At 51.4% G+C, this 23,366-nt stretch overlaps 1 protein-coding gene across 9 annotated transcripts in view; it reads left to right on the top strand.

Moving 5' to 3' along the window:
* The window catches only part of LOC122379750, a 57,427-nt gene that overhangs the window by 2,834 nt on the left and 31,227 nt on the right, over positions 1–23,366 (top strand). For all 9 annotated transcript variants that reach the window (XM_043362184.1, XM_043362193.1, XM_043362211.1 and 6 more), the window contains exon 2: positions 6,603–7,952. In XM_043362184.1, coding sequence (XP_043218119.1) covers positions 6,871–7,952 — 1,082 coding nt within the window. In that variant the 5' untranslated portion in view covers positions 6,603–6,870. The remainder of the gene's footprint in view (positions 1–6,602; positions 7,953–23,366) is intronic.

Genomic DNA, 23,366 nt, shown 5'->3' with positions numbered 1-23,366 from the left:
TGGACTGTTTACAGGAGGGAACGTGGAATAGTAGAACGTTTTTGAGCATGCTTCTTTGTGGGACATTCTGGAATTAAGGATAACATGATTTTTGGTAGCTCATGCACCACAAGTGACATTATTAGAGACAAAATAAGTATACTGTCATCCCACACTAATTTTATGGATTTGTGCCATGAAGAACGACAATGCAGATCATAATTCATAGCTTTTGCATCCCAATGTGGTAGCTACGGACGACCCTTTTCTCGCTAAACATTTTCATGTGCTGAGGTAATTCCGTGGCCGGCGCTACCGGATGCGCCTGACAACAGTGCTTCCAAAAAACGCTGCAACAGCGACCGCATCAATGCCCACAGCCTGCCCAAGGCCACCGAGCTGCACTGGCCGGCTACTGTCCGCTGTGCATCCAGCATGTGGTCGGACCCGCTCTGTCGTCCGCTGCCAATGCTGCCGTCTGCTGTCACCGTCTACCGCCCGTCCTACTATCAACCACCATCGCTTGTCGCGCGTCCTTCTGTCCAATGCCCATTGGCACCGCTTGCCATACCGCCCCCGTCTGCTAAGATACCCCCTCCCCCCCCCCATGCGCCCTCTGCCGTACCGTTCCCCATCCTCTGCATGCCGTCCTCCACACTCTGCCATACCGTACCTCTTACCATCTCCCGCCCCTCTGCCGTGCCATCCTCCCGCCCTCTGCCGTGCCATCCTCCCGCCCTCTGCCGTACCATCCCCCGCCCCTCTGCCATATCATATCCCGCCCTCTGTCGTACCATCCTCTCCGCTCTGTCACATACCACCCCGTCTTCTGTCGTACCGCCCCCGCCCCTCTGCCGTTGTCGCCGTACCATCCTCCCACCCTCTGCCGTACCATCCCCCGCCCCTCTGCCGTACCATCCCCCGCCCCTCTGCCGTGCCCGCTGCCGGGAGCCGGTTTGGCGGACGGGTTCTGAGAAGGGCGTCGTGCGGAGGTGGCCGGCGGTGCCTCCGACTGTATCTGCCTCCTCACGGCATGGCTGCAAGACTGCAAAATGCACCATGATGCCGTGATGCATGGACGAGCCTGTGTAGGCAGAGGAGTGGGCCGCGACGGCAATTGTGGGAAGTGGGAGGGCGGAGTGCCGAGGCCGAGGTCATACGAATCGAGGTAAAATGCATGTAAGACGTAGTGTAATGCTGGTATCAAATGACACTGACACTTCAATACCGAAATTACGAAATAATCGCTATTTTACTCCTTGCATACCCACAGTTTCTTTTCTAAAATTTACACAACTTGAATTCGCCATTTCTGCGGTGTTTTAAACACAAATGTGATTCATTTGTACGATTTGGTTAGGCAAAAAATTATTATTTGCCAATGGACTGGTCTAAAGAAAACAAAGTGCCGAATCAAAACATTCATATCAGGACAGCGGTCCTTGGACAGCCTAGCAGAGCACGTCCGACACGCGCAGTGTTACTGGCACTAAATCAATAAACATTCACTTGCTTATGTTAGATAACGTGTGCTGCACTGCATGCTTGGTCTGTCAAGCTATGTGTTGCCAGAATGACGGTACATCAAGAAGTTATAATACAGTCACCAAGTTTGGTGATGTAAATGCTTTCCTGATAGTTGGAAAGAAAGTTCGATCTTTTTCAATGCGTGGTAAAATTTTGTATATGTTATGACAGGGACTAACTAAGCCATTCAATAATAATGACGACAAATCTCTACGCATCTACCATTTACAGTCTTGTTATCTTTTTGTGATAGTTTAACAGCCCCTCTTTCATCGAGCTTGGCTGCCGAAATAGCAAGGTGCCGCTGTATGACACCTCCTGACCAGGGATTTGTCCGTCTGACCAGGGAACCCCTTCTGTCTGACCAGGGAACCCCTTCTGTCTGACCAGGGAACCCCTTCCTTCTGACCAGGGGCCGCTCGTCTCGCCAGAGACCCCCTTCTATCTGACCAGGGGCCCGGGGCCGCCCGTCTGGCCGTGTGGGCGGACCGGCAGTTTTGGGTCGGCCGGCCGGGAGGGCGGCGCCGCTGCCGATGTGTGTGCGTGGGCAGCCGAGCGGGCCAAGGCTGCCCGGACGTGGTTCGACCCAACGAGCCGAGGCCGAGCGCGCTGGGTGGGACACCTTGGAGCCCTGCAGCGCACTGCCGGGTCTGCAGAGTCTGCCCCCTGTCCGCACCAATCATTCCCTCGGGACGGGGAACCGTGCCGACCGTCAGTGCCCCTGAGATGAGACGTTCTACCAGTCATACATAACGGTACCACGAACCGTCCCTGGTGACATTTGCTCCCCCAGTTCCCCTGACAGGCCAACGGTGCAATGTTCACGAAAACGACCATACCATAGCCGTGCTGTGGCGTATATGTAAATATATACAGCCCGCTGGTGTCTGCTCGCGAAACTGGGGCGGTGGATCTGGCTCAACGTTCCACACTTGCTGCGGTCAGTCTGCCGCGGCCACTGGCGGCGGTTCCACGGACCTCTGACTTACTTCCAAGGTCCGCACAAGGCGATCGAGGCCGCTCCTTATTAAGAAGCGACACACGCTCAATCGGTGATTCAGCGTTCTCGATCAGTCTGCGACACCTTCCGACAGGCAGATCGGAGATGGACAGGTTCGGTGCGAGCAGCCTGAGAGAGTTCTGGAATCGCGCTGAAGTCAGGCTCATCGGAATGCACTTCAATCAAACACCTCTTATGAAACAAATTACGACCCAAGATCATACAGTTGACTACCTATTTGGAGTCGCAGCTTTGCGGCTTCCAAGGAACACATTTACTTTGACCTTTAATAACTGAAATGACTACTTAAATGGCTTAATAGGCTTTTTTGCTTCTTCTTTTTAAGCCACTCACTTTTTACATCTGCCTACTTTATGAACTGTCTAGCAGAAGGCCGCTATATGAAAATGCATAAAAGTCCGACCAGAGACGGGTTTGATTACGCTGAACGCCGAGCTGGAGGACCGGTTCGTTTGGCGGCCGTCTGTCAGATCTCCTGAGCAGACTCGTGTTCCTGGAACCCCCTCGCCGGATCCCGCAAAGTACCGCCGCCGAAAACACCATATTTGGGGAGCTGTAAGGCTGCTATTCCATTCAGAGACTCGCTCCACCTTCCTGTCACGCGCTGAATCGTTTTAAATTCGACCCTGAACGAGGCGCAGCGATGCTCGAAAGCACTGCAGAACAGACTGGAAGCCGGCTAACTTTGAACCTCACTCAGCACTCTGCGTATCTGTGCTATCCTCTCGTGCTCGCGCTGAGGTCAGCGTTAATCTCGATGTCCTCAGCACTCTGTCTCGGAGCTCTCGCTCTCAGCTGTGTTGCAACACTGCGTCGGGTGCTAACATGGTGACTCACCAGCGGCGTTTCCGCCCTGAGCTCGTTCGATGTGGTCGGCGGCACGCTCCGCTCCAAAAACAACAAACACCCTGAGGACATATGGGGTGTTTCCAGCACCGGCTGGGGCTGGCGAGGCGGGCTTCGTAGTTCGGCTCGGCTCACTGTGATCCAATGGTGGTCCACAGAAGTTGGCTAGTGGTCAGCTTCAGCCTACTGTATAGATATACATAGTAGCTACATCTAACTGCAATGCGTTCCGCTGCCTAGCCTGCCTACAGCCTGCCACGAAAACCAAACCAGAATGCATACAGCTTCATCAACAGCTAAGTTATAAGACTGGTCCGGACCGGCGTTTAAATACAGGCGCTCCGTGCATTAGCCTCGTCACGGAGTCAGCGGCGCACCTGCGTGTCCGCTCTGCGTACCGGCGCGGCGGACCGTGCTATTGAGCGACCGTGCGTGTTTGTCGGTTCATTGGTCCTGTGATTGGCACTGGGGTGGGACCGGGCCGGGGAGGGGTAAGCCTGGCCCCGTTCCGGTGACCGAGGCACGTCCGACGTAGCCGAGCCGTACCCGACGTTCGGTCGTAGGCCGTACTGCGTGCCGCCGTGGCGTGCGATGTCGCACCAGGTGGAGCGCGTCACTTGGACGGACGGAATCGGTCGTAGTTTGGCATGTGACAGTCAAGACACGCCTCTCTAATGAGGGTGCTGGTTGGGGACTGGCACATTGGCGTGCCATTCTGAACAGCGGCGTGCGAGTGTGCAGTAAGCACCAACAGTGCCCGGAATCGGTACCGCGGGTTCGACCTTCATGCTTGGCTTCACGACGGATTGATAGACACTGTCATGCTGTGTTGTTAGCGGCTGCTAAAATCAGAAGAGAGCGGGTGAGGATTTTTCGTCTCTTCGGCACTCCGTTCATTGCAACCCATATTCATAACCTTAGCAGTACCAGCAAAGCAAGCTATATTGTGATTTTGAATCATGTGGGTCGCAGACAGCACTCCACACCAAATGGTAATGTATTTATCATGAACTCATTTTGCCTATCTGCGTGGTATCAGGTTATTAATTGTTGTGAATGTACGTGCACTCTACTTGCAGCTCCCCGGCGTTTTTAGCCCAATCGGGAGATCTGTTCAGTGTTAAAGTTATCGCACAAGATAACAAGTGGATAACAGGCTCCAAGTGGCACATGTAATTACTATGAGCCACAGGCACTCAGACCATGCGTAGGACGTGTTTGTTTTGATTTGGATGTTACATAGATCTTTCTTCAACGACTGCTGTGAAGGGGAACAGATGGAACGATTGATGAGATGCTCCGTCTAATACGGCTGTTTTGATGTCGTACAGGCGGCCACTCGGAATTCCAACCCAGCTTATCTTGAATGAGGTGAATATCCACCTGAAAAATACAAATTGCATACGATATATGCCGGTTGATAGAGCTTAGAAGATTTATGACGTCTCCACCAGTTGGAGAAAGCCAGCATTCGCTGGCTTTTGTTATTGCCATCGTTTGGTTCAACGCCGTTTCTACAGACGTTTTCAATGCAGACTCACTGCTGAGAATAGCCATGTGCACGGTGGAAGCACTGTAGCAGTGTCGAAGTTCCATTTCTGCGTTTTTAGTTGGATGTGCTTAACTCTATCACCAATGCACAAACTATTTTGTGCAATTTATATGATGTAGGTATGATGTCTGCTTCTCTAGCGTGTCTTGCAAACAAGTTGGAGGATAATTTAACTGCCTCTCCAAAGCTCTCTAAGTCTCTGCGTCACCCAGTGCGCGTCATTTGACGTCACCAGCGGCTCTGGAGTCTGCCGGCGATGACGCCACCGGCGGAACTCTGAAGGCTCCCGGCGATGACGCCACATCTGCCGCCATCCCGGGCGGACGAGCTGGGTGCCTGCTCGGCGGCGCGGCCGGCAGCGCGTGACCGGGCGGCGGCGGCGGCAGCGGCGGCGGCGGCAGCGGTGGGCGGCCGGCGCCGCCACGCCAACACCCTTATATGGACCGCCTGTCCATATGACGTCACAGCTGTGGGCGGCCAGCGGCGGCGGAGTCAGCTGACCGTTTTGGTATGACGCCCCACCACCTCTCCAAGAGCGGCTCTGACTGGTCCGCCAGTTAGTCATATGACCTTAACGGGCTGTGCGGCGCCTAGGGTGACCTAGGAGTGTCTCTGCACAGCTGATTGAACCAAATGACGTAGATGGTCTCTGGTCTGGTCTGGAACACAGACGGCTACAGCTCCGACTCCTGACGTCACTGCTGTCGGCTAAATGTTTTGGTCATCAGCTGATTGTGACCTCAGTGGCCTATCGCCTCCGGTCAAGGCTGTTGAAAGCCGGAGAAGCTTAACAGGATTAACATCAAACATTTGATGGAGTCGAAGAGTCAGGCCTTTATCGTACTAAACCCGAACAATGGAGTCGGACCGATGAACGAATACACACGCCAAACTCAATGGTAAACAAGAACACTAAAACGCTATCTCACAGGAAACTCGCATAAACAGGGGAGATCCAAGCCTTTTATAACCGCATGAGCAGAGCGTAGCGTGACGTGCCCCAAACACCGAATGGGCGACTGACTTGAGCGTTCCGAGCGAGGGACGACAGGAAAGGGAAGGGTGGCACTTTCGCCTCTCTCGCCGGCGCGGCCCGGCGCCGGCTGGCCAGGGAGCGTTTCGCCGGTGCATGGGCCAACCGAGTGTAGTCGCTTTCTCTGAACCAGCCGCCCATCGCTGCTGTGGCGGTGGCGGCGGCGGCGGCGGCGGTGGTGGTTTGGTATGTTGTTTCTATCGACCGGCTTGGTGCGTCGCCTTGCCTCCGGTGGGTGGGAACTTAGAACCGACCGTGGGCGCCCAATGTTCGACCCGTGGGTGCTGACGCTTTACTTTGGGTGGGCACAGGTAGGGAGTGGTCAGCGTTGGAGGAGCGGCCAAGTAGTGGTTTAGAGTGCAATGTCAGCGCCGGTGCCGGGACTGCCGCCGTTCAGTCTGCGTCCATATACGCTGACGAGGTACCGTCGAGGACGCGCCGGTCCGTTCCGGCCGGTGGGCGACCTCGCGGACCTCAGTGAGTCACCAGGTGACCGGAGCACCACCTGAGCGCTGACCTGTGCGCGGCGGCCAAACCCCAGTCACCAGCGTCATGACATGCCGCCCCAGCCCAGCTGCTGCCCTAACACGGCACTGGCACCTCACCCCTACCCTCTCTCTTGACCGCAAATGGCATTTTCGCAGGTCGGACCTCCGAGTGGGCGGCGCCAGTGAGTGACGTCACCCAGGCACCCGGCAGAGGGCGCTTTCATAACACGACCGGCCGGCGGCGGCGGGGCAGAATCGAGGGCCGCCCAGCAGCAGACGACCGCGAGCCGAGCCGACGACGCGCCGTGTGCTGATCACGTCCAGTGTGCGCGAGACAGACGACTAACGTGTGAGAGTGAGGCACTTGGAAGTGCCAAGGACTCTTGTGTGCTTGTGTGAACGTGTGAAACTGTGAGCCGGCAACATGCCTGGAAAGACCGGCAAGGTTCTGCGGAACGGGAAGTGGGTGAAGGAAGAGAAGCGCGTGACGGAGGAGAAGAAGGTGCAGAAGTTCGAGACCCAGGAGAAGACCACGCAGAAGGTCTCCGGCAAGTTTTCCAAGAGTGCCACCAGCTCGGAAACACAGGCCGTGAAGAGCTCTGACGTGAAGGCCATCAAGGGGAAGGAGACGACCAAGGGGACGACGAAGGATGCGATCAAAGAGTCGCCGAGCAAGGGGAAGACCAGCGACACGACCGGGACCGGCGCCGAGGGAGGCGCCGGCCCGGTAGTGTCGACAGCAGACAGCTCCAGTGCCGCCGAGTTAAGGGCCTCGACGGCGCAGGAGCTCAGCTCGTCACAGCTGGCCTCCTCCGAGCTGCAGATCTCCGAGATGTCGTCCACCCAGCTGGCCGAGAGCTCCTCCTCACAGCAGGTGATGGAGAGCTCCATGTCGCAGCAGGTGATGGAGAGCTCCTCGTCACAGCAGATGATGGAACAGTCGTCATCACAACAGATGATGGAGCAGTCGTCTTCACAGCAGATGATGGAGCAGTCCTCATCACGTCAGCTTGCCGAAAGCACTTCTTCCTCTCAGCAGCTGATGCAGCGTTCTTCCTCTTCTCATCAGGTGCTGGAAAGCTCCTCTTCCCAGCAAATGATGGAACAATCAACTTCCCAGCAGATGATGGAGTCCATGTCCTCTCAGCAGGTACTGGAACAGTCATCCATGTCCTCCCAGAAAATGATGGAGCAGTCTTCTATGTCTTCTCAGCAGCTGCTGGAGCAGTCCTCCATGTCCTCCCAGCTGCAGCAGTCCTCGCAGATGAGCGAGTCGCAAAATGTGAGCTCGAGCGTCATGGAGTCGAGCTCTTCCTCGAACGTGCAGCAGGTCGGCAGCGTCTCCAGCACCGGTGAGGTGCTGCAGATCAGCGACAGCTCCAGGACTGTGGACGACAAGGGCGCTAGGAAGCCCAGCGCTGCCAAGAGGAAAAAGTCCGACCGACCCACCACCGCCGAGGGCGGCGGCAAAAACGCCAAGTGCATCTGCGAAATCTGCGAGTGCGGGTGAGTACCGAATACCGATTGATCAGCATGCAATTACGTATCTACTATTTCAATTTCACAATTGTTATTCAGTACTCTTGAGCTACAGTAGTCTATGCAGTATGCAGTTACTTTATTCGCACGATGCCATATATGTCTTGAGCAGCGTGCTTCTTGGACAGCTGACTATGCGTGACGTCAGAATCTCATTACCATGCACAAGCAGCGCTTTTGACTTATGGGCGCGAGCAGTGCGTGTCTTGAGCAATGAGCATCCTTCCATGAACCGTATCGAGAACCGTCCTCATCTTAAGTAAGTACCGATAACGTCACCAGCTGATGCATTTTTCTAACTGACTCACTCACGGCTGATTAAACTTTTAAATCATAATTCAAAAGATATATGTATCAGGTCTCTTACAGATCACCGACCTTGGTTTTCTTTCTGACTTCTCTGACTAAGAGACGGCTCAGAACAAAACACAAATTTTCCTTACATTTCATGGTGGACATCAATTTTATACATGTAATTGGGTGAACCTTCAACATGAGTGCAAACATATGTTACACGCTATAACTTCTCCGTCTCCCTACCACTCATTTGGACATAACGCATCAACATACACACGATGATGCCAGCACATAAAGAGGACGACGTCATCACTAGGTGGCGTCACATCCGTCTGAGATGACTGGGATCCCGGTGAGGCATGCAGGGAGTAGAGACGGGGAGGGGGCGGTTGGAACGATCGCCAGACTCCCAGCCCCTCTCCGCCCGGCGTGGTGCTAGCGCGCTGTGCTCCACTGCAGTCTCCCGTCACCGCCCACGCGAGTCGAGAGGGAATCTCGCGAGATGGGGATATTTCGCCGGTGTCATAGCGTCGCAGGGTACCTATGATCGAATTCGAGCTTCGACATAACCTTCTGCGCATTCCTCTCAATGTACTAAATTTGATGTAGACCCAGCCAACCCAACCCAGGAACCGACGTGAACATTGAGATTATGCGATGTAACTGCTGAAAACTTGAAAAAAAAAAAAAATACAACCAGTGAGCGTAGCATCTAATGTTGCGGCTGTATCCTGTGCAGCATTTGTTCCGGTTGGGTTAAGCGCGTTGGCGGTAGGTATATATTCATTGCCCATAATGCTGCACGGCTCTCGAGGTCACGTGACGTCACTAGGGAGGGAGAGGGAGAGGTGACTGGGAGCTGATGCAGTATAAGGGAGAAAGGGAGAGGGAAAAGAGAGAGAGAGAGAGAGAGGGAGAGAGAGAGAGAGAGAGAGAGAGAGAGAGAGAGAGAGAGAGAGAGAGAGAGAGAGAGAGAGAGAGAGAGGGAGAGAGAGAGAGGGGGGTCTGTCACGGTTTTGTGCCGATAAATCTTAGCATCAAAATATTTCGGAACAAGCCTCCTCAAGTTTCTCGCTTTGAAACGTGATCACTAAGATCTCGTATTAGCTCCATCCCTGAAATTCTATCCATAATGGTAACTTCGTTCGGAAGAAAAGCGGGTCACCACGGCGCTGGCTGTGTCCATAACAGAAAACACTGCCTCATTCAGATTCTGTCCAGCACCGTCCCGTCACCGTCGCCCTGTTTTCACTTTCTTGACCGGGCGGCGGCGGCTGGCACCTCGACTGGAGAGGTGGCGGGGAGACTGGGGCGGCCGGCACCCATGGGTGACCGGGCGCACAGGGTGGCTGCGGCCGGCACAGGGTGGCCGCACGTGACCCGGCCGGGCGCCGCGGCTCTCAGCCCCGCCCGGTGACGCGCCATTGTGGTACGCCGCGCGGGAGACGTGCCTGGCCGCCGCTCACCTCACCTGGGGCCGCGGGAAGCTGAGCTGAGCACGGCGGGCCAGCAGTGAGCGGGGCCGGGCCTCGCTCACCGACACCGCATAGTGCTGAACGGTGCAGAATGGGAGCCGGTGCGGTCTACGGTAGGCACGACCTGCTGGCCGACGTATACACAGGCAAGAAGGGAGAGAGGGCAGCAGTTCAGGGAGAGTCAGAGGGGGCACCACACTCAGAGGCCAGTGTCCAGAGAAGGTGACCATAAGTGAAAGAGTGAAAGAGGAAGATTGATGTAGAGATAACAATGAGTGCGAGGGAGAGAGAGAGAGAGAGAGAGAGAGAGAGAGAGAGAGAGAGAGAGAGAGAGAGAGAGAGAGAGAGAGAGAGAGAGAGAGATGAGAGAGAGAGAGAGAGAGAGAGAGAGAGAGAGAGAGAGAGAGAGAGAGAGAGAGAGAGAGAGAGAGAGAGAGAGAGAGAGAGAGAGATACAGACAGACAGACAGAGAGGGGGAGGGAATAGAGAGGACGTTGTTCTTACTATTGCGATCATTGCTAAACGCCCAGCTCCTCGTTAGCCCGTCTGACTGAGTCGCCGGCTCCCACAGACCGCACGCTAAGCCTGTCTACTCGTGTCTACCGGATCAGAGCTTTATTTGCCTGAGATCACTTTATTGTCACGAATTCCGTGACGCTAAATCGCCACTAGTCTGAATGTCGAGAGACCAGCTATCATTCCGATACCAAGGGACTCATTAGCGCGGTAAATGGCGTGCCTCGTGAAACACTGCTACGGCTGCTGGTTTTGGTTGTGTAGTGTAAAGAACAACAAGGTTGTTATGAAAACTGCGGCATTCCATTTTAGTTACCGCTGAAAACCAGCCTTTGATGTCTATGTGCACCTTGGCATTCCTTGCAAGCTGTGTTCAATATCCCACGCGGCGGTGTCGTGCCGTTTTCACGTGTCACGACGTTCTCGTGACGACACATATATAGAAGTCCATCAACATTGGTGCCAAGGACTGCTGCTGGCGATACTCATTATCGCCACTTCATCTTTCGTGACTCCATAAGTTACACTCTCACTAAGTTACCCGTTTACATTAATTACTCTGAAAACATAACGATGTTTGGAAAAGGTATATGTTTTACATAAAGGTGCTTTATATCATTAAGTGGTGACGCTAAAACATTATTTTGGGGAGCATATAACTAGTCCAGTGAAGGCGTGAATACATAAGTAGATAGATAGATAGATAGATAGATAGATAAGCTTTATTTCAGACTCTGGGTCCATACTCTTAAATAAGTAAAGAAATTTATAAGTAATTTATTGATGGGACAACAGGCGATGAATTTGAGAACGACAAGAAAGCGTCTAAGCGACATGCATCCCATCTCACCTTTCATGCGTGCCGGGAACATGGGGGAGGGGGAGGGAGCACTCCGACCTTGATCGTGGTGGCCTCGTATCCCGCTCCGTGGCACACTAACGGCACGGTACAGTCCGTCACACAGGCACACCCCCTCCCCACTGCCAGTAGCCAACAATGGCTCATTTATTCGAGCACGCGCCGCCGCCACAGGACACGACAGCTAGCGGCGGCCGGCGGCCGGCGGCCGGCCGGGCCGGGACAGTGCTGCCAGGACCTGGTGCAGGACGGGGGTGCGAGTTCGGATCCTGGACATATTCAGCGTCGTCGTGAAGTAGTGGTGAAAAGATTCGTTCAGTGGTTGCAGACAGCACAAGTATTGTCGTGTTGGTAGATGTTACTAAGTGGTTTTGATACATTTCCGTGACATTTCCAGGCAGTGTGTACTGTGTAGATGTGATGATAAATAACTAGCCTGGTTAAGTAGCCGTCATGCGACGTCGCGCCAGTCTGAAAATGTGGTGCTTTGTGCCTGCCGGGGCTGGTCCCGTCGAGACAGTCGTCCAGAAGTACGGGTAAGCGACGGGACGGGTCCCGCCCACGTGTTACCACCGGCACACGGGACGGGCCCCGCCCACCCCTGGATCGGCCCCGCCCACCCCTGGATCGGCCCCGCCCACTGATGTGTCCGCTGCTGGCACAGGACGAGCCCGCCCACCCTTTATGTGGTCCAGCCCAGTCCTGTACATGTTGTCACTTTTCCACCCACCCTATCATGCCCTCCGTCATAGAGCCCCGCCCACCCCTGTGTTCACCGTCACATACCCAGACACCCCTGTGCCCGCCGTCACTGTAGCTATGAGTCACGATAGTGACGCGATGGCCTGGAGGATAGCTCCCCGCTCCGGCACGAGGCAGGCGGCCTGTGTATATTTTCACAGGCGCGACATGACTGATGCGTAACGAACTCTCAGGAGCTTTAGGATAACAAAATCGGGCCGCAGGGATCGTTAAACAGACCGACGTGACCAAGTTTGGTGAAAGGTTGCTGAGTTGGATGATTCACGAGTCTGGCGTCTCCTCGTTATGGCCACAACAATGTCTAAAACACTCTGGCTGACATCATCTACAAAGAAGGGAGACCGAGTTTGTCCTGACAAACACGGTTGAGTCGGATCAACCCAAACCATTCACTTTCTTGTTACTATGGACAAGCATGACACATGATTGCTGTCCTTTCAATGCTCTGAGCAGTGCAATGCACGTCGTTGGCTCTTGCTTGCATGCGCTGAAAACGAGCCGTGAGCACCAGCTGAACCCTCTCCTCGGAACTATGACTCGGAGTGACTCCATACTGAGTCAGAGTCAGTGCAGTTGGAGTCACTCTGCTGTTGCAGTTTGAACCGCCGTGACTCTTAGGGAGGGGAGGGCAGAGAGCTGCGGCTCCATGTCCAAGCAGGACCCTGCTCTCCGTCCTTCTGTCATTGTGCTGATTGTTGCGTTTGCATGCTATGATGTGGCCTGTGGTTGCAGATGCTGATATAGAATAAGGTTTGCACACCACGAGACAGGGGACTAGGGATTGGGAGGGACGGCGTAGGCAGGCAGGAGGAGAGGACATCATCATCATCATCATCATCATCATCATCATCATCATGATGGTGGAGGTCAGACAGGCATGATGGTGGAGGTCAGACATGGGTGGAGGTCAGACAGGCAGGGGTCAGATATAGGCCAGACGGGAGAGAGAAGACTGTTACAGGCTTATTTAGCTCAGAGAGGGGGAGGACTAGACATGACCTCGGGAAGACAGAAACAGACACAGGCCAGAAAGGGGAACGAGAACGTGAATCACTAATTCACTAGCACGATCGGCGAACCAACCAAGGAGAGGATAGGCAGGGAGACTGCTTATGTAACTAGTAAAGCAGAGAGAAGATCTGGACAAGCATTGATTTGACTGAAAAGAGAGACGCTTCTAGAAAAAAAAAGTCGAAAAGAAAGGGTGAGCAAAAACTAAGACAAACCAATACTGGAGATGAGAAAGAAGAGGCGGGATTTCCATTCGAGCAGTCAGCCAGTGATAGTTTTGAGCAGAGGCTGCCTTCTGAGGCCGTCCACTCGGTCCGCCCCGGCCTTGTTTGGCGACGCTCCGGTGATGAAGCGATACTGTCGACTGAGACGGCGACACTGGGCGGCCGAGACCTGGCCGCCCCCGCCTCCGCCCCCGCCAACACAAAAACCAGCCGGCGTGGGCGGGGCACAGCGCCAGAGCGACTACGCCCCCTGTGTTGTTGTTTTTCTAGGCCACACAGATGAGGTGGTAACAGCTCTCATGTGGTGCGGTTGATGTGATAACAGAGGAAATGTGGTCTAGGTACAGGTCTCGCGAGATTAAGCGGTAGGTTCTGCACTTTTACATTTCCGGTTATATCTCAGAAACTAATCGATCTACGATGAAGCCATTTTACACGATCATGGCCGGCTTGTTACCCAACAAGTCGATCGTATCTTCAACACTTAAAAGCTTAAGACGACGAAGATATAGCCTGAAGTACACTAAATTTTCTAGGTGCAAAACCTACCGCTAAAACCCGCGAGACCTGTACAAGGCTCTGGTCTGATATGCTCAGTTTAGTTGCGCTTGGATTACACGAGTTAATTACACTTTAAGTCTTATCTTACCATCACAGAAGTATTAACGAAAGACAAATTGCCTGTCGAACAGTGAGCACGTTCATTGACACATCGTAAGCGATTGAGTCTAATTAACCGAACAGCCAAGCCAATTCAACACCCGAATGGACAAAATCGACAAATATAAGCTAAAGTAACAAAAATTTCACCTAGAAACATCGGAACCATCAGGCATGTCACACTCACATACTACATTGCCGCCACGCTGTGACGATTAGTTGGAAAGGGCGGGGCCGTGGCGCTTGTCTGGCGGATGAGTCACGTTTCCAACGGTGGACAAAGTTCTAACCTGTGATTCTGTCCCTCCCACGCATGGGCGGCGCCACCGGGGGGGGGGGGGGGACGGGGGGGACAGGTCCCCCGCTATCGAGAGTTAGGGGGGTACAGTACCCCTCTATCGGCGAGGCCCGTTCAATAGTACTTTATGCGACCTTCACCTCGTTTAAATGTATTTTATGTCTCGCTCGACTTGTTTAAGCACGAGTTTATAAAAGAACGAGTGAAACGAGTTCATTTATAAACGAGTGCTTAAACAAGTCGAGCGTGACATAACATACATTTCAACGAGGAAAGGTCGCATAAAATATATTTAAATGATTTTTCCCGCCGATACGTCAATAAAGTCTTACTATCTTTGAAAAATAGTTGTGCAGGTGCAGCGGATCGGTACAAAAGGAAGAATAACATTGTTAGTAAATGAAAAAAAACAAAGAACTTATAATGTAAGACGAAAACCATACAATTTTCCATCCTCTTCCTTCCCCTCACACTTGGGGAAAATGTGGGAAACCGGGGTTATGGGTGGGGGGACATTTATACACATGTGCTGAATAGGAGCCGCAATTCCATCAGCATATAACCATCCATTTCTGTGTGCTCCTTGTGTCAAGTACGAATACAAACACGGTCAAATACCTGACTTATCACAGAGGACTCGGATAGGACTCGGATATGGTGATAATTTAATAGTCAATGATTATATTCGTGTCACCCGACTGTTGTAGGACACTGTCCAGTGTCCATTGTTCCTTGGTCGGCATTTTGCTCTAAACGAAGCAGCTGTCCTTAATTTATTTGAGAAGATATATGGTTTGCGGATGCATTTGTCACCCACTTCCTCATAACAGTGAGCATAAGGCACGGTACAAAATATTATCAGAGTTTTGGAGCGTGCCTGCTAAAATACGCAATTGGTAGGGCTGTTTAAATGCCATCACCGGCAGAACTGGTCAATTCGTCAATTTGTTTTTAAAAAACTTTCTATTGATCGATGTGCACGAATTTTCTTGTGATACCTATCAGCAAAGACATCCAATATCCATTTAAGTCAGGAGTCTATAAAGGTGATATAAAACAATATCATTACCTATACAATATACAGCTATGATAAGGCCATATCTGAATCTATACCAGGGGTCAATAAACCCAAAGTCGTTTAAATAATATTTATGCACTAGTGCATAAATATTCAACATTGCTTCAGCATTGCATGACCTTATTTATCATCTGGCGCCTCCGATTTCAAAGGACTTTCTTCAACATTGTCGAGGCGGGAAAAGTCATTTAAATAGTTGATAATAATGCATTGTAGAGTTATCCGTCGCATTTAATGCATCGTTGGTTAATCAAGGCAGGTTCTGAATAAAGATTGCTGTTGGGATGTATCGCAGGGGGTCCTGGCCATCTGCAAAAGGTGTGGAGCTGTGATGCCTGTAGTTATAAGGTGATCGGCAGGGCCTCGGAGATCGTGTCCTCCCTTTTTGGGGCGCCATGCAGGGTTATTACCTCCCCACCCCACTGCCAGACCCCATTGCCGACAAAACCAAGTTTACTGAAATTCCATAGATTTCCGTTACTATATGGATATTTTCCATTCCTAATTAGTCAAATTCAAGCATGGCAGTTCTACCACAGGAACCATTTGAAATCTATGCCATTTAACCCCAGCACTTGTGGGGATAAGTGTTCGGATAGATCATAGGCAGGACAAAAAAAAAACGCGCAGTAGCCCAAGACCTTAAAATTGGGTGGCATCGGCTCCATCTCGTCAAGGGGTTCGATAGCACTCGTTTTTTTTTTTTTTTGCAAAACTAAGTTCGGTCGGCGGCCGAACGGCTGGGGATCTAATCGACCCCCCCCCCTCCCCTACGTCAGCGGCTGTGAAAATGCCATTACTGCAGCTGTTGAAACATGGCAGTTGCTTTTGCATGAGTGCACGAAAGGGTTTTAGGTACGTGATGCGTGAAAGGTTCTACATCAAAAATTGAGATACACCAGCTTATCAAATTCTGCTCACTGTGGTGCGCTCGGTTTTATCTTGACTAGTCTTTGAATTCTGGGGTGAAACACACCAGTCAAGAAACCTGTTCCATAAGGCGAGCCACTAATGCTAAGGAGATGAGGGATGAGGTTTCCAGAGACCTTCATTACCTCCCAAAGGGGGTGCCCCGCCATTTGCCAATCCCTGCTGTGGTTGTTACGATTGGAGTGTGAATATGAGAACGATGCATGTCGTGCCAGCTCGATCATGACGAACACAATGGTGCCGACATCACAGCTCTACTGCTATTTTTGACGAAGCTAATCAACAAGGATCGGAATCCTACCTTGGGGCATTTCACCTGCAGAGGTCGCCGGACCTGAGACCCTTTCACTCAATTTTTTCAACGGTGCATGCGCTCGTTTTTCCCGCGAAGCTCTTGGTAAGTAAAATCCATCAGAAAGTGTGATCAAATAACGGCTGGTGACCTTCCATCACCTAGCATGACCTTTTGAGTGACCACCGATGACATGCCCTTGACCACTGACGGCTAGCCATTAGCTGCACCCTGCCCGTTGCATATGGATCAGGTGGTGATGTCATGATTCTGAAATTATATTGCAGTTTTGGCGCACTTGTCAGAGCAGAAGACATTCCCACTTTTCCTCCATGATGGTGAAGCCATGAAGCTGACCAGACGTAAGATCGAAAATTTGAAAGTATGAAACGTAAGAATAGTTGGCACTGCTACTCATACCTAAGCAATTCGCAGCTTGTAGGAAAACAGCTTTGAGTTGGCAAGACTGCAAATTTTGATTTAGAGGCAAGGATGCTTGAGAAGGTGATCGATCTTAGGTGTCCTAGAATAAGTTTGGAAAGGGGATGCACCATTCGATCATCGATGTGTTTTGGGCTTTGCCAAGTTTCGCGGCGTTACGTGCCTCGTTTTTTTTTTGCATACACGATCAGTATCTACTTTTGGGATTTTTGGTCAGGCAAGCCCCCGTCCCCGTCCCCCCCCCCTATCGAAAACCCGTGGCGCCGCCCCTGCTCCCACGATTTACTATGCAAAACTGAACGACCTATAAAAGTGGGGTTCCATTCAGCATAGCATAACTCTTTTTAGTTTGGTTTCGTCTTCGACTATGGCGTGCCTTCCGCACCTAGAGAAAGGGTTCGGAACATATGAATGCGTGTTGTTCAGCCTCGGCGCGCGCAGTTACGCAGGGCTGACTCCATGCGACCCGACACCGGGGCCTCGTTTCATAAAAGGAATTACTTACGGCGTTCCGTCAATTATGCCAGATTTGGCGTATTCAGGGCCTCCTCTAAGGATTTTTCACTGGGTGGGCAGAATTTTCGCTACTCCCCTGCCCAAGGGCGAATCCAGCCACTGTTTTGGGGTTCAACCAATTTCAAAACCTGTTACCGGGGGGGGGGGGGCGGGGGTGAGGCGAAATAAGCAGTGCCGTTATTGGAAATAAGATGATAGTTTGCAAAGTTAACGTTTGTCGTATGTTTTATGGTTAGCGATGCTCGAGCGATTCGTTCCAGAGTTACATGTAGGGGAAGGTGGGGTAAGACGGACCAGCTAAGGTTTGAGGACGCATATCTTGCTACACTGCTCTCGTAATTCATATTATTTATAGTCTTCGGAATGCTCAATCCTTCCTCTGTTGATATGTGTAAAGACTAAATTTCAAATTAAAGACATCTAGGTGGTGGATGCTCTTAAAGAGGGACATGTCAAAAACTCAGACAAGAAAAAACGTGGGGTAAGACGGACCACCCAGCAGTGCCTGCTATCCGTTCATGTGTGTTACACTTCTGCTCTGTACTCTTGTAAGAAAAAGTAACCAGAATGGTAAAATAACAAAATGAGCCTTTATTCTTTACTCTTGTGTGATGGAAGTGCATCTAAAAGCTGGGAACATGTGTGTTGATTGCCGTTTGGCATGAATGCATGCTAACTGAGCACTTGCATGCATGGCTCACATGCAACAAAGACTCCTTCCTGAAAAATTAGCTTACTTAAACTTGTGTCAATGTTTTGGAAAAGAACTTTCCATATGCAGGGTACAATGGACCACCGCAGGGTAAGATGGACCACAGTGGTCCGTCTTGCCCCAAATCTAAATTCTGTCATTATCATGACGTATATGTCAAATAGCCCAACATTGCAAAACCTTGCCTTTCCTAAAGTGTGACTATAACTAAGTTTATAACTTTGTTCTTCACAGTTAAGTGCAAAATAGAAACTAATCATGCAAGAAAGGCGCCGTAATTGAATCACCGGTAGACCTCTTATATTAGATCGGTTTGACGAAAAACAACATTTTTCTCAATAACTCAAAAGCTATGCATCCTAGCAGCATGAGCTCAAGGTGGCCATTGTTACGAAGGAAAACAAACATAGTGAGTGCATAAAGCAGTAGATACCAGCAGCGGTTCAGCCGGGAGGGCTGGTGGTCCGTCTTGCCCCGCTGGGCCGTCTTACCCCACCTTCCCCTACAGCCCTCCGCAAACTGCGTGCTAGGTATTCTTATTCGGTATTCTTGCTATTTTGACAATGTACCAGTTTTTGTGACCTTGTGACCTGGCCTCGGGTCACTGGAACCTAAAACTCCAAGGCCAAGTGACAAACAGATGCTCCAAGTCGTGTCTTAACCCTCGCCCGCACATGGGGGGGGGGGGGTTGCCACCCCCCAGGTAGTCTTTCTGCTCTGCACTCAACATTTTTAGAGCTAGAAGGCTGATTTTTCGTATAGCTGCTCCTCTATCCTTTCTTGACGTCCACTGAAAATTTCAAGTTTCTGTGATTTTTGGTTTCGGAGATATGACCTTGTTTTTCAGGTCATGTCATGACCCAAATGGCCAATTCTCAACATCTTGCGTTGGCTATGGGCCTTGTGAGCTTTTGACACCTTGATTTCGGCCTTTTTTTGCCAGTCTTACCTCCCACCTATCATGGAACATGTTGTTCGACGATGTACAGATGTCAAGGTCAAGGTCAAGGTCAACCTAGGTCCAGGGGCGCCGCCACGGATTTTTGACTGGGGGGGACGGACTGACCGACTGAAAACCCAAAAGTAGACATTCTTACCGTGGCTTTTTCGGTCGGATGCATTCAACGTTTAAAGCAAATATGCCACTTTTAACATAGAGGTTTGAACTGAAGTAACAGTTTTGTAGCTTGAGCTGAGACGAGAACAAATCAGGAACTTTTATGGCCAAACGATCACCCTAGCCAAATATATCGGTATCGATTTTAGGTTTGAAGACTGAAGTCATTCCCATAGATTACACTTTGTCATTCTCTTACCGAGGAATCCATTCCCTTACGGAAAAATGCTAGCCAATCAGCATTCAGCTGGTTTAAACAACGTACTTTGCTTGGTCAACGCGTAATCAGCTTCCGCTGCAATATTGGTAAGTAGCCTCTACGAAAGATGGAAAATAGTGATGTAAAAATAAATATAAAATCCTTTTGCAAATATTCATTTTTTCCTGACCATTTTAAGTTTAAAAACTCATAAAACTGTGGCAAAATAAGTGGTTTGAGGGAAGTAGTTTAGGTACATAGGTGTCGATTTCTACCGAGTTGGGGGTGCCCGGGCGCAGCAAATCCGCCGCCGCCTTAGCGGTGACCTTGACCCGCGCGGTCTGTTGAGGCTCCAAAGCCAAGCCGGCCGAGCCGGCGGGGAATTTGGAGAGCTCGGGCACCCCCGACTTGGCGGAAATGGACACCCATGTTAGGTATTTCCTTAAAGTAATGGCTATAGACCGCATTCCCACCGAGTACCTACCTATATACACATCTGATGTCCGATTCAGATTGACACCGCAAAGCCTCGTGTAACGTGTTCTATCACAGTATAATTGCTGATGTATGCCACTAATATGATCGATAATGCATATTGCATAGGTAATGCAAATTGCATACCCGCGTGGGGGATGGGGCGTTGTATAGTCACAAATCTCTCTTTTCGGTTTGTGCACGAACCGGCGCGAAGCGCCGCGAAAATTGACAAAAAAAAAACATTAGGCAATACTGCTCCAAAACACGAATTTTGCAGCCCGTGTAACAAGCTAGAAAACTAGAAAACCTTAGGTCAGGAAAACCAAGTCAAGTAGTCAAGTCGCCTCAAAGTTGTGTGGTCCTGTCAACCGTATAGCTTATTTCTTAGAAACTGGAAATTTAGTGTAGCGTGACTGCAGAAGTGTGGGGTCGGAGCCGGAATCAGTCGGAGTTGACTGTTTTGGCCAGTTTTGGCCAGAGTCGGAGTTGAAGTCTTCGAAAATGTTCGGATTTTGACTTCGAGGTCGGATTGGTGTAAAGTCATGCTCTTGGCTGGTTAGACGAAATATATTAGGACCGTGTTCGGCCAGTCGTGTTATACGACACACGTTGATCACGATATCAAAAATCGGCAGTTCCGCGATGACAGGTCGGATAAGAGCTGGGGATTTTGTTGGCCAAGGTGGCAGGGGTCAGACCAAGTGGGTGCGGCCAGTGGGCTGGGCTGCCTGTTCAATTGGTCGGGTTCATCCCAAGTGGCTCACTGGGGTGGCTGCCCCGACCAATGTCTCCCACTAATTCTTTCATACTTGCGGCTCTGAAATGGTCTCATTTGACCTAAGGGTCTAATCAAATTTCGATTAGGATAACAATAAGTAAAACGCCTTTTGGGGCGACCACCGGAGCGAGCGAGAGGGTGGGGTGGGCCGTGCACGTGCGAAATTGCGAGGGGATACCTCCAACTAACTTGTGCACTGCGCCCTTCTAACCGGTCCTAACGAGGTGCCAAATTTGAGCGCAATCGGCCAAGCCGTTCTCGAGATCTGGAAGCGGCACCCTGCACGTGCGCACGTGCAAAATGGGTCCCAACTGACTTTTGCACGGCACCCTACTAACCGGTCCCTAACCATGTATCAGATTTCAGCACAATCGGTTCAGCCGTTCTCGAGATCTGGAATCGACCCCTGCATGTGCGCACGTGCAGCAGCACCCCAACTGTGGCACACGGATATGCATTGCCTAGTGGGTATACCTACCTACATGCCAACTTTCAGCGCAATCGGCCCAGTAGTTGCCGAGATATTGAAATTGTTACAAAACTGACACCTCTTCGTTTTTCACGTGGCACGTGCATATGGGGTCACTCACATGCATCGGGAATAGTCCGATGCTCGTTAGAACTTAGAAGGAATGAATCTAGTGCTACCCTACAAAAATTACCGCGTGTAAATCGGTCAAGTGGTTGCTGAGATATAAGCCTAGCAAAAGCGTGACCACGGCATACCTACTCAGAAATTTCCGTTAACCTACGAAAGACTACGCTCGCTTCGCTCGCTCCGTAATGAGTTTGGGGGGGGACGTCCCCCTTCCATTCTGAGAGTGGGGGGACGCGTCCCCCCGTCCCCCCCGGTGGCGGCGCCCATGCCTAGGTCATCTAAGATAATTGCGTTTTAGGCAAGCGGAATTTACTTTTTGTGAAGTTTTTTTGACTGCATTTTTGGTAAAAGCTTCTCAAATCATGATTTCATGTAATATGGACACATAACCAATCGGTGCACACATCAGTATACACACAGACACACACAGACATACAAACACATATAATTGACCTTGACCTAACTTGACCTGAAATGACCTCAGCAGCAAAAACCTGGTCGGGTAGTGTGACAAAGAGGTTCTAGCTGGCTTGGCACCAGAAAACGGCATCGTCATCGGTATATGATAAGCAGCGCACTTGATATTCAACGGTGACCCAAAACAGCAACATTTTTTAGTTTGACCTGACCTGGAAGGTCAATGACTGACCTGAGAAGGTAAAACTGGGTATCATTGGATTCGTCTCTTCCCAAAAAATCTTTTTGGTCTTTACCGCTAAGCTCTATCTCCAACAGGAACGAAATGGCGCGGGGGGTGGCAACCCCCCCCCCATGTGCGTTCTAGGATGGGAAAATGGCATGTGCGGGCGAGGCTTAAATTTGGTAGCGCTACGAGCTATAGAACTCACGCTATCAACGAAAAACTCTGGCATTCGGTTGCCGCTAAACTAGTCCAATTTTCCCCTGACCTTGTACGGGGTTTGTGACCTGGTGACCTGACCTGAAAAGACTAGAGATCTGAAATTTTCAGGACAAGTGCCAAAAGGTTGCCCCAGAGGGTATGCCAAATTTGAGCGCCGCCGTTTTTACGTTATTTGTGGAAAAACCTTAGGGGGGTGCATCAACCCCCCTCACCGGGCGAGGGCTAACTAACATAATACATTGTAGTAAAGGCTACCCGAACCGGTAATGATTCTTGCTTATTTGTTTAGCTCAGCCGTATTTAGAGATTTAGCTGGCTTTGTCCATGAATTACAATATCGGCAGGGGCGTAGCCAAGGGGGAGGGGCCACGGGGCAATGGCCCCCTCCCTTGAGCGCAAAACGCGCCATGGGGGAGCCCCCCAGGCCCCGGGATATTTTTTTTCAAACACTGGATAAAACGTCTTTTACTCGGAAGAAAATTGATATCGAAGTTTCATTTATGTGGCTCTCTGATGGCCCAATGGGCCCCTGCACTCATCCGATGACCCCCGGTTTTCTGGGGCCCCTGGTCGCCCAGAGGGCCCCGGTCGCTTGGGGGCTAGTCGCCTGGGGGCCCCTGGTCGCCTGGGGGCCTGGTCGCCTGGCCCCTGCCCCCTGGTCGCCTGGAAGAACGCTTGTCACCTGCAGTGGCATAGCCAAGGAGGGGGCCAAAGGGACCATGCCCTCCCCCCCCCTGGAAGCCAGGGGTCCTTATTCTATAGGGGCCCCTGGCTGACACAGTGGGCCCTTGGCGACGCAAAGGCCCCTGCGGCAGATCCTTTGACACAGCTGAGTAGTTATACCTTGGCCAAGAGAGCCCCAATTTTAGAGCCTTGGGGCCCTATTGAAACCAGGGGGTCAGTTGGATGGGATGGGTCCAACTTGAGTCCAACGGTGTGTAAACAGAATCAATGCGTTCCGACTGTTGATCTGACCCTATATCGGTTTGAGGGAGCTCGGATCGGATCCACTGTCGATCTGAGGGACCCCTATCGGTTTGAGGAAGCCCTCAAATGCCCTGAACGGGTCCTTAGTTTGTCTGAGAGAGCCCTCCGTCGGCATGACTGGGCCTCTGCAAGTGCAAGGAGGGCTTTTGTCGGTCTTAGTGGCCCTTAAGCGGCTTATATGACCCTCAGACGGCTTACGAGGCTCTCATGCGCTGTAGGGGCCTGTGACGGTCTGAAGAACCCTCATCCGACCTACGGGCCCTCAGACCGCCCTCAAAACCGACTGGCGACT

This window comes from Amphibalanus amphitrite, unplaced genomic scaffold, assembly GCF_019059575.1.
Source record: "Amphibalanus amphitrite isolate SeventyFive unplaced genomic scaffold, NRLGWU_Aamphi_draft 000009F_arrow, whole genome shotgun sequence".
NCBI lineage: Eukaryota > Metazoa > Arthropoda > Thecostraca > Balanomorpha > Balanidae > Amphibalanus > Amphibalanus amphitrite.
The sequence above is the reverse complement of the archived record's forward strand: the minus strand, read 5'-3'. Positions and strand labels throughout refer to the sequence as shown.